The 17788-nt window shown below is 24.7% G+C and overlaps 3 protein-coding genes across 3 annotated transcripts; all 3 read left to right on the top strand.

Annotated features, from left to right (window-relative positions):
• Positions 1–576: 576 nt before the first annotated feature.
• LOC122500658 (zinc finger protein 85-like) lies at positions 577–6355 on the top strand. The gene is made up of 5 exons (XM_043609698.1): positions 577–886; positions 1136–1438; positions 1893–2195; positions 2353–4492; positions 5136–6355. Exons 1-4 carry the CDS (start codon positions 607–609, stop codon positions 2715–2717), a joined length of 1251 nt encoding a protein of 416 aa, XP_043465633.1. The 5' UTR covers positions 577–606; the 3' UTR covers positions 2718–4492; positions 5136–6355.
• Positions 6356–7660: 1305 nt separating this feature from the next.
• On the top strand, positions 7661–8315 carry LOC122500602 (zinc finger protein 569-like; the record flags this gene model as incomplete). The annotated part of the gene is made up of 1 exon (XM_043609612.1): positions 7661–8315. A coding segment is annotated over one exon (393 nt), but the record flags the coding sequence as incomplete, so codon positions are not given.
• A 116-nt stretch (positions 8316–8431) lies between these two features.
• Positions 8432–9294, top strand: LOC122500653 (zinc finger protein 761-like). The gene has a single exon (XM_043609687.1). The coding sequence runs from the start codon at positions 8446–8448 to the stop codon at positions 8818–8820; it is 375 nt and encodes a 124-aa protein (XP_043465622.1). The 5' UTR covers positions 8432–8445; the 3' UTR covers positions 8821–9294.
• The last annotated feature ends 8494 nt before the right edge of the window (positions 9295–17788 follow it).

Genomic DNA, 17788 nt, shown 5'->3' with positions numbered 1-17788 from the left:
AAAGTGTAAATTTTATTACAATAATGAAAATTGTATTTTTTTTCTTTAGTTTTCAAATATCTTAAGACAATGTTATTTTTCCCAAAGATATTATTTTTTATTTAAATACACTTTGTTGTAGTTTGAAAATTGTTTATCGAAAGAGAATATATTTTTTAAAATTTTTATTGCGTTCTTTTTGATGCAATTGCATTGCATTATAACATTTAGACGAAAGTGATTACGTGAATCAAATTGATACCATAAATTGTGATGAATTTATGATTTGATCTACATTTTTGCTATCAGTTATCGTTGGATCAATTAAAAAATTTATCTAAATTTTTGGCATCAATTTGATACTTTCAAGAAAACAAAATAATTTAATGAATTGAATTATTGTTGTCTGCTATTTAGTCTAATTACATTTATGTGTTTCTGTTCGTATTTTGTTTTTTCCATTTTGTGACCTGTTTTCTTTTTTATTATCATCAACTTTACATAAAATGTGTCTGTCAATAATTTCACGTATAAAATCTTATATTTATTATTATTATTTATTATTTATTTATATCTTGTATTTCATCTTTTTATTTTACAGATAAATCATCCCGGACGACAAAAAAAATGCCTGTTCTAACTGTTAAAAGAATTGAATATCTTTCTCCAATTGATAGTGTAAATAAAAATGTAAACATCTATGTCTGCTGCTATTGTAATCGAAAGTTTGGACAAAAGCCTAGAAAGAATGAACATGAAAAAATCTGCTCTCGCAATCGAATGATGAACAAAATGATATTACGTGACAGATATTGTTGTGACAATTGTGGCAGCAGCTTCAAACGAGAAAGCACTTTATACGCTCATGAAACATCCAACTGTTGCAAAACCTACGAGTGCAAAAAAGGTAAAATAAATTTATGCAAACCTACGAAACTTAAAACTTCATATTTAAATAATCACTTTTCCCCATGTAGAAATTTAACCATGGCCCTAATCGGGGCCAGATCTTTTGATCATTCTGTAGGCTATAACATGGCAATTTCTACACGGGTAATAATTCTTCATAACATAAATCTGTAATCAACAATTTATAGATGACCAGACAATGCTATTATTCATCGATATATATTTTTTTCTTCTTTTTATGTTGCAGTTGAAAAAGATGTCACCCAAAAAAGACCGCTTCCAGACGTAACAAGAATTGAACATCCAACTCCATTAAAAGAAGTTAATGACAATATAAAAATCCATTTATGCCGCTTTTGTAATCGAAAGTTTGGACAAAAAGCTGGAAAGAATAAACATGAAAGATTCTGCACTTGCAATCCAATGATTGACGAAAGCATATTACGCGACAGATTTTGTTGTGACAAGTGTGGCAGTAGCTTTGAACATAAACGTACTTTATACGCCCATGAAAAATCAAATTGTTGCAACGCACCCAAGTGCAAAGAAGGTAAAAAAATTTATGCAAACCTACGAAACTTAAAACTTCATACATAAAAATCGCTTTTAACCCATTGCCTGTTTGCGACCCAACGTTGGGTCGTGGAAAAAGATGGCCCAGACTGTTTCCAACCCAACGTTGGGTCGTGAAAGTTTTAGCAAAAAATAGAAATTTGTTATTTAAATTATAAAATAAATTCTTTTATATCATTATTCACATACTATAGGTATCAATGATACAAGAAAAAGTAATAAATAAATAATTGTTTATTATTTTTAAGTAATATAACAATTTAAAAGATTTTGATGAAAATTTTGGGGCACTAAAATGAATATTTTTCCAAGCAGCAAAGGGGTTAATATAGTACTTGATAACATAAATCTGTAATCAACAATTTGTAGATAACCAGACAATGCATTTATATATATATTATTATATATATTTTTTTCTTTTTATTTTACAGTTAAAAAAGACATCATCAATAAAAGGCCGCTTCTAAAAGTAAAAAGAATTCAACATCCAACTCCATTAAAAGAAGTTAATGACAATATAAACATCCATTTATGCCGCTTTTGTAATCGAAAGTTTAATGTTAAAGCTAGAAAGGACCAACATGAAAAATTCTGCACTCGCAATCCAATGATTGACGAAAGCATATTACGCGACCGATTTTGTTGTGACAATTGTGGCAGCAGCTTCAAACAAAAACAGGCTTTAGACGCCCATGAAAAATCAAATTGTTGCAACACACCCAAGTGCAAAAAAGGTAGAAAAATTTATGCAAACCTACGAAATTTAAATATAAATTTAAATATAAATTTAATTTCTGATAACATAAATCTGTAATTAACAATTTGTAGATGACCAGACAATGCTATTATTCACAGATATATATATATTTTTTTCTTTTTTTTATGTTACAGATGAGAAAGAGATCACCAATGAAATGCCAGTTCTAAAAATACAAAGAATTGAACATCCAACTCCATTAAAAGAAGATAGTGACAATAAGAACATCCATTTATGCCGCTTTTGTAATCGAAAGTTTGAAGATAAAAGTAGAAAGAATAACCATGAAAAAATCTGCACTCGCTATCGAAAAATGAAGAAGAGAATGTTACGTGGTAGATTTTGTTGTAACAACTGTGATTGTAGCTATAAACATAAATGCAATTTATACACCCACAAAAAATTCTATTGTGATAACAAACCAGAAAAGTGCAAAATATGTAACAAAATTTTTGCAAATCCACGTATTTTAAAGTATCATATTGAAAAACACCACTAAAGAAATACCACTAGTACTCGATTGCATAAATGACAATTTATGATATAAATGGGTCTTATGGAAAAATTTGGCCTTGAAAAGCAGTTTGATAATGATAAATTATTAAATGAAAATTTTATTTTTTTTATTTTATTTTTTATTTTTTTATTATTATTAATGCATATTATTTTAAAAATTGCAGTTATGTTTTTAATTAACAGCAACTAGTCTAAAATTACTTCGTGTTTATATTGTTGTGATACTGAAACGTGGAATCATATATTAGTTATTTAAATAACTGTTGTCTGCTATTGCTCAAAAGTACAGTGAAAAAGATACTATTTTTTACCAAAGAAAATTACTATATTGAAAGTGTAGATTTTATTACAATAATGAAAATCGTATTTTTTTCTTTAGTTTTAAAGTGTCTTAAGACATCGTTATTTTTCCAAATGATATTATTTTTTATAAAATATTTAATGTAGCATAAATGAATATTAAATGTCCATATGCAAAAACACGAGAAACACTATATTAAGTGTTCGATGGCATAAATGAAAATTATTATTTCAAAGAAATTTGTGGCTAAATTTCGCCATTAAAAATCGTTTAATAATTTTTAAAGTTGTTAAATGAAAATTACTTTTATTTTTATATTAATGTATATTGTTTTATAAATTGTCGTTATGTCTTCAATTAACAGCAAATCGTTTATAATGTTGTTATACAGAAATCTGGAATCGCCGGTTATATAAATGGCTGTCGTCTGCTGTTGCAAAAAGTACAGTGAAAATTGTTAAAAAGTCACTACTTTTTACCAAAGAAAATTACTATATTCAAAGTGTAAATTCTATTACAATAATGAAAATTTTGTGTTTCTTTTCTTTAGTTTTAAAATATCTTAAGACACCGTTATTTTTCTAAATGATATTATTATTTTTTTGTTTAAATACACTTTGTTGTAGTTTGAAAATTGTTTAGGGAAAGGAAATATATTTTTTTAAATTTTTATTGCGTTCTTTTTGATGGATTTGCATTGCATTATAACATTATTTATACGAAAGTGATTACGTGAATCAAATTGATGCCATAAATTGCAATCAATTTATGGTTTAAATAAAAAATTATAATTTGATCTACATTTTGCTATCAGTTCGTTGGATCTAAACTTTTGACAATAACTAGATTCACTTTAGTGTCAATTTGGTACTTTCAACAAAACAAATAATTTAATGAATTGAATTAATGTTGTCTGACATTCCAAATTGTATTTGCTACATTTATCTGTTACATTTATTTGTTACATTTATCTACTCAACTTTTTTGTTCGTTATTTATTTGTTTACTATTGATGCTTATATTTATCAACAATTACAAAAGAGAAAATTTTTATTCGATGTAATTTTGTGTTTTTTTTTATGTTACAGATGGAACGGTGATAACGACAAATATGCCGCAACTTACTGTAAGAAGAATAGAACAGCTAAACACATTGGAAGATGAAAACAAGAGTGGAGACTTCTTTTTATGCCGCTATTGTAATTTAAAGTTTGTCATGAAATACAAGAGAGCAATTCACGAAGGAAACTGCAGTCGCAATGAAAAAATTAATAAAACCATCTTACGTGATAGGTTTTGTTGCAACAATTGTGGTTGTCACTTTAATCGAAGAGATAATTTAATTCAACACACAAATAAGAATTGCGGTGTAATACACAAGTGCGAGAAGTGTAATAAAATTTTCGGAACAATACTTAGCTTGAAGAAACATATTCGAAACTATCAATGTCAATAGTGTACGTAACGTAACGTAACGTCCCCTCGAATTTACTTACAGTATAGTTACAATTTTCTACGATTTTGTCCCTTTTACCTCTATGCTTATTTTTGCAACCTTTCCCTTTTCATGTAAATGCAAAAAATCGTATCTTCCACAAAATTACTTTTTCAGCAATTTTTTTTTTTTTTTTTTGTTTTTTTTTTGTTACAGATGAGACATTAATGAACGCAGAATTGTCAATTCTAAAAGTAAAAAGACTCGAGGAGCTAATTCCATTGCATTATAACATTTATAAAAAAGTGATTACGTCAATCAAATTGGTGCCATAAATTGCAATCAATTTATGGTTAAAAAAAAAAAAATTATAATTTGAACTACATTTTTGCTATCAGTTCGTTGGATCTAAACTATTGTCTTAAACTAGATCCACTTTAGTGTCAATTTGGTACTTTCAAAAAAACAAATAATTTAATGAATTGAATTAATGTTGTCTGACATTTATTTGCTACATTTATCCATTACATTTAGTTGTTACATTTATCTACTTAACCTTTTTGTTCGTCATTTATTTGATTACTATTTATGCTTAAATTTATCAACATTTACTAAAGAGAAAATTTTTATTCGATGTTAATTTTTGTTTTCATTTTATGTTACAGATGGGACGGTGATAACGACAAAAATGCCGCAACTTACTGTGAGAAGAATAGAACTGCTAAACACATTGGAAGATGAAAACAAGAGTGGAGACTTCTTTTTATGCCGCTATTGTAATTTGAAGTTTGTCAAGAAATACAAGAGAACAATTCACGAAGGAAACTGCAGTCGCAATGAAAAAATTAGTATAAACTTCTTACGTAACAGGTTTTGTTGCAAAAATTGTGGTTGTCACTTTAATCGAAGAGAAACTTTAGTAACACACACAAATAAGGATTGCGGTGTAATACACAAGTGCGAGAAGTGTAATAAAATTTTTGGAACAATACTTGGCAAGAGGAAACATATTCGAAACTATCAATGTCAATAGTGTACGTAACGTAACGTCCCCTCTGTTGTCTTTGTTTTTTTATGCGCGTCGGCGCCTGCGCCACTCTTTTTTTCATTGGTCGAAAAAACCGCTATTATTTAAAGTGCTTTAAAAGTGTTTTTTCCAATGGAAAAATAATTTAAACTTAAGCATTTAATTTCAGGCCTTCAAGCTAGAAGCTTTTTTGTTTTCTTAACAAGTATTTCGAATAAGCGCGTTATTTTTTACCAATTGAAAGGGGAAAAAAAGTAGTGACGCAGGAGAAAAAAGAACCGCGCAACCGCTAACGCGCCTGCGCGTTTCTTTTTTCCCCTGCCTCACTACTTTTTTTTCCTTTCTACTATTTTTTTAATAGAAAATAAATAAATGTGAAGCACTTCCAATTGTGGTAGTAATTTTAATCGAAAGAAGCCTTTAATACAACATACAAATAATGATTGTGACAAAAACGTGTAAAACGATTGTAATTATTGTGAAAAACGTGTGGTAAAATTTTTGGAACATTAGGCAGTCTGCATAGACATCATCCGAAAGATGAATGTGACAATCGTCATCGATAAGCGACGAAACTCTTTAAAGAATATAATTTAGATAGTTATTAATTATTAAATTAAGTTTTCGATTCCTTTATTTCTAGTGGAATGTAGTAGAATAATTTTCTTGATAATTAATTAATAGTAAATTTCCATTTTTTTTTACTATTTATCATATTACTGTTTGCATTTGAAAAGAACTATTTCTTGTATAAAAAAATTTATATTAATACTAATATTAGTATTTTAATACCAATAACACAATTGTAACTTGTTCTGTATTTCTGTACATCATAAAATAAACCAATTTTTAATTGAACGATTTTTCCAACTTAATATAAAACAGTCATTAATAGTCTAAAGTATAAGAGTGTGAACGGAAGATTAATAATCAAAATAACTCGAATTTTAATTAAATTTGTACTATTTATATTACATTACATCACATTGTTTTATGTTACAGATGAAAAGGTGGATATAAAACTAATGCCGCTTCTAAAAGTAAAAAGAATTCAACAGCTACAAACAACAGAAGATGTAAAGGAATGTGTGAATGTCTATTTATGCCGTTTTTGTAGTCAGAAGTTTGGAAAACAAAGCAGATTGAACATTCACGAAAAAAATTGCAGTCGGAATCGAAAAATTGATAAAACTCGATTACGCGGTAGATTTTGTTGTGACAATTGTGGCAGTAATTTTAAGCACGACAGAAGTTTAAAGAGACATAAATTTAATGATTGCGGCATAACGCACAAGTGCGAGAATTGTCATACATATTTTGGCACAATATTTGGTTTGAATAATCATATTTGTAGCGGCGAGGTGAAATTTAGTTAGAAGAGTTTTCAACCAATGAGGCAGTTCTTTTTAAAAATTCGTGTGATATGTCGTGGCATGACTCACAAGTGCTAAAAATTTAATGTTTTTTTAACATTACGTCTCGAGCATTACCTTCAGTTATGCTGTTCGGAAATGTCGAAAATGCAGTAGCAAAAAGGTGTAAATAGTGTAAATTATTATTATTATTTTAGGAAACTGTTGTTTTACTTAAGAAGATGGTAGGTACTTTCGAACCAAATTTTCTGGTGGAAAACCTTTTTAGTAATTGTAAATTGTTAAAGAACGACAACTTTTCTATTCTTTCCTAAAAATCAAATTGTACAAAAAATGCTGATAGAAATAAATATTAGGAGTATAAAGAACCATCGAACAATTTTTTTCAAAAAACACAGCTTTTCTCTAAGGATATCAAATGGAGACAGAAAACGAATCAAAGCATTGCTCGCAACACTTTTGATTCGTTTAAAATTAAGGCTGATCAAATTGAGACAAAAAGAATCAAAAGTGTTGTTCTGTATCACTTTTGATTCTTTTTTTTTTGTCTCAATTTCACATCCTTGGAAAAGCTCTAAACGGATAGCAACCATCCAACCAACCTTTATCTACAATCAATTAAATCATATCAACTACATTAATTAAAATGCATTTTTGATTACATTTATGATCAACGACAAATTTCATTTATGATCATTGATTTTATTTATTTTTTTTATTTATAAATAAATAGAAATTTATTTATATACTCCATTTATCAACATTCGTTGTAATTTTATTTCCTTAATTTTATGTTACAGACGAAACGTGGATTACAATCGAAGAGGCGCTTTTGAAAGTGAAAAATGTTGAACAACTACTACGATCAGAAAAAGCTAGTGACAGTGTAGACATCTTTTTGTGCCGCTATTGTAGTCAGAAGTTTGGACAAAAATTTAAGAGAACAGTTCATGAAAAAACCTGCAGTCGTAATGGAAGAATCAAAAAGGACATGTTACAGTCTCAATTTTATTGCGACCAATGTGGCAGTCAATTTAAACAGGAAAGAAGTTTAAAGAGACACATGCTTCATGATTGTGGCAAAACGCACCAGTGCAAAAAGTGTGGCAAAATTTTTGGAACACTACGTACCTTGAATTTGCATGTTCGGAAGTGTCGTACTGCAAAGGACAAGAATGGTTGATAATGCCAAATGTAATTCATAAATGTAAATTCTTATTTCAATGAAAATTTGTTTTCTATTTACCAATTATTTTTGTTTTTCAGTTATCTATTGTTTTACAGTTATCAATTGGTTTGGTTGTCATTACCAAAATTATGATTCGACATTAATTTGTATCTTCATTTTTGTGTGTTACAGATGGCAGAACATTGTTGCCACTGTGACAGCATTACCAGCAATTTTAATAAAAAAAATTTGATACAAACAAAAATTCCTGATAGTTTGGGTATTACCATAAAAATAGTATGATTATGCTCTTTAATTTTTTTTATCTTACCCAACAATCGATAAATTTATATCATTCGTTGTAATTTTGTTTCTTTCAACGTTATGTTACAGACGAAACATGGATTATGGGCGAAGTGCCGCATCTAGCAGTGAGAAGAATTGAACAAATGCTACCAAAAAGAAGAAGAAGAGTTAATGACAGTGGAAACATCTACTTCTGCCGCTATTGCAATCAGATGTTTGGAAAGAAATTTAAAAAAACAATTCACGAAAAAACGTGCAGTCGAAATGATAATTTGGAACAAAGCTTGTTGCACTCTCTATATTTTTGCGATCAGTGTGGCAGTAATTTTAAACAAATTAAAAGTTTGAACAGACACAGATTTTATGATTGTGGCATAATACACAAGTGCGAAAAGTGTAATAAAATTTTTGGAACCCAACGTAACTTGAAGTGTCATATTCAGAAATGTTATAATACAGTAGTTGAGAATGGTTAATGTGGCATAAATAATATAGAAATTATTATTTCGAGGGAAATGTTTGTGACATGCTCATAAGAAAAGTAGAAAGAAAACATATTACAGCATCGAAACTTTTTTGAAAATTTATTAAAGATTTAGTTGCAAACTTCGGAGCAAGTTAATTTTTAAGAAAGTTTCGCTGCTGTGTGGGAGGTTATGTTTGTATTAGATTTTTGTTGTTTAAAAGTTCCTTTTTAATTATTTAAATTTGAAATTAGTTCTTACATAATATTTTAGATGTAACGAAAACTGGAAGTTCAATCATTTTTAATAATAATTGATTCTCTTTTCGTATTTTTACTTCAAAAATTATAAACATAACCTAAAATTTTTCATTTTTTAGGTACGTTTCTCGGGAGCGTGTCATACATTATATTTAAGAAAATTTCACACTTTCGACAATATTTTGTCAAAAAAAATCTTTTAATAAATATAAATTATTAAATGAAAGTAACTTTTCTTTCTTATTCATCCAAATTGTAGAGTAGAGTGGGGTAAAAACGCCAATATGGTTTTATGTTAAAACTGTTGAATTAATTGAATTAATAAAAATTAATTAATAATTAACTAATTGAACGGTTTTAGATATTTAGAAATTGTATATAAAACTATAATTCTATCTACTTATTGTATTATATTTATTTACTATATTTTCTCAGGTTTTTGGTGATGGGGACTAAAGGTTTTATTTTTATTCCAAAGGTTATTATTTTTTATTTAAACTCGCTTTATTTTATTAATAATCTGTATTTCAATTTAGATTAATTATTAATTATTAATAATATTAATTTAATTATTAATACTATTAATTTAACCATTATTACTATTAATTTAATTATTAATGATATTAATTAAGTTATTAATAATATTAATTATTAAGTTGTACACGAAATACTTTGAAACTAGAAATTAAAAATCTCGTGCCTACGAGGAATCGAACCATGGACCTTAGGGACGCGAGTCGGATACACACACCTCGCAGCTATTTTTTTTTATAACAACATTGTACATAAACTCCATGCTAAGTTACAGATAGAATATTAGAGACACTCTTATTTCTGTGTTTATTTTTAACGATAATGTATAATTAATTAATAAACAATAATATAATTAATTTTTTAATTTTTTTTTAAATTTAATTAACACAATATATTTTAAGTAGATATATAACACTATTTAAAAAATTATACATTATTAATCGATATAATTAATGTATAATTTCATTCATTTATTCATTATTTCTCCATTTTTTTTATGTTACAGATGAGGCGGCAGCAGCAGCGTTTACCGGAAACAAGCCGCTGTTAAAAATAAAAAAAATCGAACAACTAATTCCAGCGGAAAAATTTAATGACAATGGAAATATTATTTATTTATGCCGCTTTTGTAAACAGAATTTCGGACAAGAATCCCGAAAAAGAATACACGAAAAAACGTGTAGTCGCAATTTGAGAATTAACGAGAACATGTTAAAAGATAGATTTTGTTGCCGCAATTGTGGCAGTAATTTTAAGCACGACAGAAGTTTAAAGAGACACATGTTTAATGATTGTGGCATAACGCACAAGTGCAAAATATGCAATAAAATTTTTGTTACTCTACATAATTTAAATTATCATATTCGAAAACGTCATAATTTATTATAAATGGCCCAGTGACTGATATATATCTCTAAGACCGACCGCTTTGTTCGGCGCACGAGTAATTTTAATAATTAACTATAATAATAATTATTATTATTATTATTATTATTATTATTATTATATTTTTATTATTTTCTTCTATTTTTTTTTATTTTTTTAAAAAATTTTCTATTTTTTTTTTAATTTTTTAAAATTTTCAATTTTTTTATAATTCTTCGTGTGTACCCTTTTTGGGTTTTTACAAATTTAAATCCCCCCACACTTTATTATTTTTATTATTTCAATATTTTATTACTATTATTATTATTATAATTTTGACTACCTATATTAATTTTTTTTTTCGTTCTTTCATTCAGTATAGATTTCAAATTATATGTAACCTTTTTTTCTAGTGGTTTTAATACATTAGAATTTTCGGTCTGTTACAGTGAAACCTGTCGGAATGAAACTCGATTTTTTATATTTTATTAGCAGTAAATAATTCTTAATAAAATTATTTTATAATTTGATTTATTAATATTTTTACAATATTCTGATAAACTATAAGTGAAAATAATTCTTGTTGAACATTTTTTAATAGAAAAAAATTTTTTAAAATAGAGTTGCATTCCAAAAGGTTCGACTGTATTGTGTTTCGTGGTTGTTGTTGTTATTATTAATACGAACTATTAATAATTAACTATATAAATTATAAATTATTTAATGCAATAATATATTTAAAATTAAAGGGTTGGGTATGAAAAAAATGTTAGTTTTTTTCATTAATAATTATTTTTGAAATTATTATTAAAAATATTATTAAAAGTACTTTAAAAAATCGAACTGATTAGTTAATAATAGAAATCAGAATGAAAGGAGAAAATTCTTTTTAATTGGAAAAAAATGTTTGTAATAAAAAATTTTTTTTTTTGAATTTATTTAAAATTTCTTTTTTAAAACTTTATTCATTAAATTTGAATTAATTGGATTAGTTTCTGATTCAGGTCATTCAAATTATCAAAACTGTTAATGAAAGGTTGATATTAAAATTTATCTGTACCTATGTATTAATTTTACTTTTTGAAAAATTAACTAATTTGTAAGAAAAATTGAGAATTTTTTTTTGTTGAATTTATTATAATTTTTCATGATTCTTAACAATGAATAACAAAAGTTTGTGAAATCGATCAATTTTTTAACCAATAGTATACAATTTTATGAGTAAGTATCATTTATACCTACACAATTTGTTTTTCCTTAATCAAATTTTTTTTTAATTATTATTTATACAAAAATTTTTTAAATAATGTCCCTATTTATTTTCTTAAATAATTAATATTTTATTATTAAATATATAATATTAAAATATAAATAATATATATAATAGAATATTATATTAAATATATTATTTTAACATGTTTCTTTATTATTTTTGCTGACAATTTTGCTAAATAAATTTAAATTAAATTATTTAACAAATTTGTAAGTACATTCGACAAAATTTCACCAAGAAAAACTGTTTAATAATAATAAATTGTTAAACGAAATTAATTTTTCTTTATTATTATTATTTTATATTAAAAAATGCAATACCTTTTTAGTTAATCGAATGTCGATTAAAAAGAATACAAAAATACATCTTTTTAAAGGAAAGACTACTTTGGCAAAAAATAATTACTATATTAAGCAAGTAAATTTTATCAGGAAAAGTACAATTTTCTGTATTTTTGTAACGTCGCAATGATATTGTTATTATTCTAAAATATAATATTATTTTTTGTTAAAATACACTTCGATAAAGTGTAAAAATTAAAATGTATCAAGAAATATAAAAAAATATTTTCAAAATTCTGTTTCCTTATTTTTCATGATTCTCTCTATTTTACAATTTTTTCTTTTTCTTCTGTTTCCATATTTTTTGTGATTCTCCATATTTTACAATTTTTTAAAACAATTTGATTCGTTTTTTTTTTTTTTGGTCTCAATTTTGATAATCTTCGAAAAATGTTGATAAAATTTAACAAAAAAATCATTCGATTAAAATTTTTTCCACTTACTTTTTATGTTACAGACGAAGTAATAAGGATTGCAAAGAAATTGCCACTTCTGAAAGTAAAAAGAATTGAACGTCTAACGCCATTAAAAGAAATCGATGAGAACGTAAATGATGTCATCCATTTATGCAGCTTTTGTAATAAGATGTTTGGACGAAAATATAAAAAAATAATTCACGAAAAAACATGCAGTCGCAATGGAAACGTTGACGAAAACATGCTCTGCGATAGATTTTGTTGTGAAAATTGTGGTAGCAACTTTAGTCGAATAAAAGAATTAATTAGGCATACAAATAATGATTGTGGAGTGATACACAAGTGCAAAAAATGCAATAAAACTTTTGGAACATTAGAAGGCTTAAGAATTCATAATGATCGAGGAAAGAAGTGTAAATTGCAGAGAGAATGGTTAAAGTTTAAAAAATAATTTTCTTTTTCTGCTACTGAAAATTGAAACTATAGTTTCGACAAAATCTCGTTGGGGGAACCATTTAAAAATTAGGAATCCTTAACCGAAAGTGTCGTTTGTTTTTTTTGTTATTAATTTTATTTTACCAAAAATGGATAGTAAAAACTTTAAATGTTATTTATCATTTCTAAATGTTACATACAACATTTAGAAGTAACAAAAAGTTGTTCTTTAAGTAACAAAAAGTTGAGAAGAATACGGGTTCACATACTTGATGCAACCGAACCTTAAAACACAAGTTATTTAAACGACTCAAAAGAATACTACCTTCAAGGTGTAAATTTCATTCTATAAGAATCACAATATTATGTTTATTCTTCTTTATTCGTCAATACTCGAAAAATTGTTATTTTGCCAAATAATATTATTTTATAAGTTTATTATTTTTTCTACAACAAACTCTGTGATGTAGTCTGTAAAAACCTACTGCAAAATACAATATTTTCAAGTTTTTTCCTTTTTTTTATTTTCCATACAATTTTGCATTTAAAAAAACCATTAAAATTTTCTAAAGCAAAAAAGTTTTCAAATTCTTTTTTTTTGTATTTTTCTACTTGTATTCGACCATAGCAGGAAAATAATCAGATTCTAATTAAAAATAATTTTCAAATTTGTCTTTTCATTTTCTGTTACAGATGAGACAGTGATAGTAGGAAAACTTCCGCTACTAAAGGTAAAAAGAATTGAAAAGTTACAACCATTATCATTGGTGGATGTGGACAACAATGTGAATTTCTATTATTGCCGCTTTTGTAATCAGAAATTTGGATACAATAATAAAAAGACACTACACGAAGGAAATTGCAGTCGGAATGAAAGAATCAGGGAAGAAATATTACATAACAGATTTTGTTGTAATAATTGTGGGAGTAATTTTGCTGAATACAGATGTTTAATACATCATAAGGCTAATGATTGTGGCAAAATACACGAGTGCACAAAGTGTAATAAAATTTTTGGAACGATTCTTGGCTTAAAACGACATAATCGACGTTGTCAATATAAAAAGGAGCCTGAAAGTGGAAATCCAAAGAATTAACAAAGTTATTTTAAGAGAATAATAATCGATCATACTTTAACACACTGTAAAAAGAAAAGTACTAATTTAGTACGAATTTTGGTACTAAATATTGTAATTTGGTTTTATTTTAATACCAAAATCAGACTCTAATTTAGAATCTTTTTTAATCTTTTTTTTTATAGTGCATTTTCTTAATTAATAATAATTATATTTAGAAATGTACTTTTGGCATAAAAGTTCTGGAAAAAGTGTTTAAGAAATGAAAATAATAAATTAATATAGTTTAATTTAGATTAATTTTTTATACATATTGTCATAAGTTATTAAGATTTTAGATTGAGAGAATAGAAATCCTTATTATATGTAGAAGCATGTGTTTTGTTTGTAGAAATACACGGAAAAACAAGAGCTTCTCATTTTTTAATAGAATGTAAAAAATACTGTTAACTTATTATATTAATTTATCAACTTAACAAAAAATTTTACAAATCTGATTCAGGGCTGCTACAAAAATTTAATTTTTTTGAAATTCAACAATTTATAATAATTAAAGACAACCGAGTGATAAAATAATTATTTTATATTATAAGAATATTGTTACTGTAACTTCTTCGAAATTATTTTCATCATTCCAATTCAATTATTATTTTTCAAAAACCTAAAATTTTGAACTAAAATTCTTCTTTAAATAAAATATTTTTGATGATTTTTGAAAAAGTTTTCAAATTTTCAAATACAAATTATAAATTGTATATAATTTTATTTTTATACAAATTTTCAAATTTTTTTACAATTCAATTCTACGAAATTTCATCAATTATTCGAAAATTCTCCAATTAAATATAAATTAAATATAATTTAAATAATTCAAATAATTTCAAAAAAAGAAAAAATTCAATTAAACTTTTTCTAAAAATTAATTTTACCGAATTGTTAGTTTAAAGTATATGAAAAATTTAAATTTTTAAAGATTTTAATATAAAATCTCTTCAAAATTCAATTATTTCTAAAAATTTAATATAAAAGACATTTAATATTTAATTATAATCTCAAATTTTTAATAAAATTCATTTTTAAATTAATTTTTATTAGAAAATTCTACAAGAATTCAATTATTTAAATTTTAAAATAAATAATTTATTGATAGAATACTTCCTAAAATTGAATTCACATAAAGAAATTTATCAATAAATTTTTAAATAATTTAATTCTTTTGACGAATTTTAGTAAAGTTTTTAATAAGAATTACATTTTTCGAGAAATTTGATTAAAATTATATTAAAAATAATTGAAATTCTGTGATGAGTTTTATAATTGAATGAGTTATTGAATTAATGAGTTATTGAATGAGTTTTATAGTTGAATTCATTTAAGGAATTTTATTATTTATAACAATAATTGAATTATTGGAAAAAAAGTTTATAAAAAATTTGCAAATAATTGAATTCATGTGACATTTTTTTATTTATGAAAATAATTAAATGTTTGCGTTGAATTTTATTAGAATTTTTGAAAATAATTGAATTTCGGAGAAAAATTTTATTATTTATAAAATTAATCAAAATTTTGACAAAGAATTATAAATAAAAATTTTGAACGTAATTGATTTTTTCAGAAGAATATCATTATTTACGATAATAATTGAATTTTTGAGGAGAATTTTATTAAATTTTTTGGAAATAATTGAATTCTTGAGAATAATTTTATTCACATTTTTGAAAATAATTGAATTTTTGATAATAATTTTTAAAAAGTTTTTGTAAATTATTGAATTTTATTATTCATAAAAATAATTGAATTTAAAAGAATTTTATTATTTATAAAAGTAATTGAAATTCTTCGAAGAATTTTATTAAAATTTTAACTAAAATTAATTTTTAAATCAATTTTTAATAGAAAATTCTACGATATAATTCAATTATTAACTCTAATTTATTAAATAATTGAATGTTTCCTAAATTTGAATTCTGATAAAGAATTTCATCAATAAATTTTTAAATAATTGAATTTATAAAAAGTTTGCAAATAATTGAATTTCGGAAAAGAATTTTATTATTTATAAAATTAATTGAAATTTTGACAAAAATTTAAAAAAATTTTGAAAATAATTGAATTTTTGAGAAGAATTTTATTATTCATAATGATAATTGAATTTAACAAAATTTTATTATTTATAAAGGTAATTTAAATGTTTTGAAGAATTTTAATAAAATTTTAACTGAAATTAATTTTTAAATCAATTTTTATTAGAAAATTCTACGATAATTCAATTGTTTACATTTCAAAATAAGTAATTTATTGAATAATTGAATGTTTCCTAATATGGAATTCTGATAAAGAATTTCACCAATAAATTTTTAAATAATTCGATTCTTTTGACGAATTTTAATAAAATTTTAAATAATAATTACATTTTTCGAGAAATTCGATTAAAATTGAATTACAAATAATTAAAATTCTGCTTATGAATTTCATTATTTAGGAGAATAATTGAATGCCAAGAATTTTATTATTTTTGAAAATAATTAAATCTGATATTGAAAATTATTAAATTGAGGAGAATTTTTGTAAAAGTTGTAATTTTGCGCCAAGAACTTTATTAAAATTTTTGATAAAAAATGAATTTCGGAGAAGAATTTTATCATTCTTAAATATAATTGAAATTTTGACAAGAATTTAAAAAAATTTCTGAATATAACTGAATTTTTTGCGAAGAATTTTATTAATTTTGAGAATAATTGAATTTCTGCAATAATTTGTAACCTTCTCCAAAATTCAATTTTTTTTTAGTATTTTTTAACTAAAATTCTTCTATAAATCCATTATTTTTAATAACTAGTTAAATATATATTAAAAAATTTAACTAATTTCATCTTTAATTAATTTCATCTAGTTATGATGATTGTAAACTGAACTCGTTTAGAATTTAATTATTTTTGAAATGTTTAAGTTCAATTATTCATTAAGTATTTCATAGGTAATAATTTTATGACGGTTCTTCAAAAATTAAGTTATTTAAAAAGAAAAATTATTGTCAGAATTGGAATAAATTGAATATTTTGTATTAGAATTCGTGGTAATTTCATAGTTTATGAGGCAAACAAAAAAGACACAAAAATTCAGAATTTTCTTATGAATTCTAAAACTACAATTTTTTTTTACTACTTTTAATAAAAATTCCTGACATTTCCATAATTTGCTTGGCAACCCTGTGATTTTTAAAGCCAAATGTCTATTAAATTAAATGTATTAAGTAGTATCAACACTGATTATTGCAAATACAAATATTAATCAGAATTCCTTTATACCAATCCACATATTTGTATATTTACACATTTTGTTAGAAAATTACCAAAAATTTCACCAATATCAAAAAATCTATTTGACTAAAAGAAAAACTTGTTTTCTATTTCAGCATTATCGTCGAGAATAAAATGGCCACTGCTAAGAATTGATAAAATTGAACCTCTATCATCGTCGCAAGAAGATGATAGCGATACGAATATGAAGATAATTTCATGCCGCTTTTGTAAACAGAATTTCGGACGCAAGAGCAATAAAATAGTTCACGAAAATAAATGCACTCGTAATCCAAAGATTAATATGCGCATGTTACGTTTTAGATTTTGTTGCAAAAATTGTGGTAATAATTTTAGTCAGAAAAAATCTCTAATCCGCCATATAACCTACGATTGTGGTGTAACGCACAAATGTAAAAAGTGTCATAAAATTTATACTTCGTTAAAAACTCTGAGAGCACATGTTCGAAAGGGTCAGT

This window comes from Leptopilina heterotoma, unplaced genomic scaffold, assembly GCF_015476425.1.
Source record: "Leptopilina heterotoma isolate Lh14 unplaced genomic scaffold, ASM1547642v1 Lhet_19, whole genome shotgun sequence".
Classification (NCBI taxonomy): Eukaryota; Metazoa; Arthropoda; class Insecta; order Hymenoptera; family Figitidae; genus Leptopilina; species Leptopilina heterotoma.
Note: the sequence above shows the minus strand (reverse complement) of the source record. Positions and strands in the feature narration are given on the sequence as shown.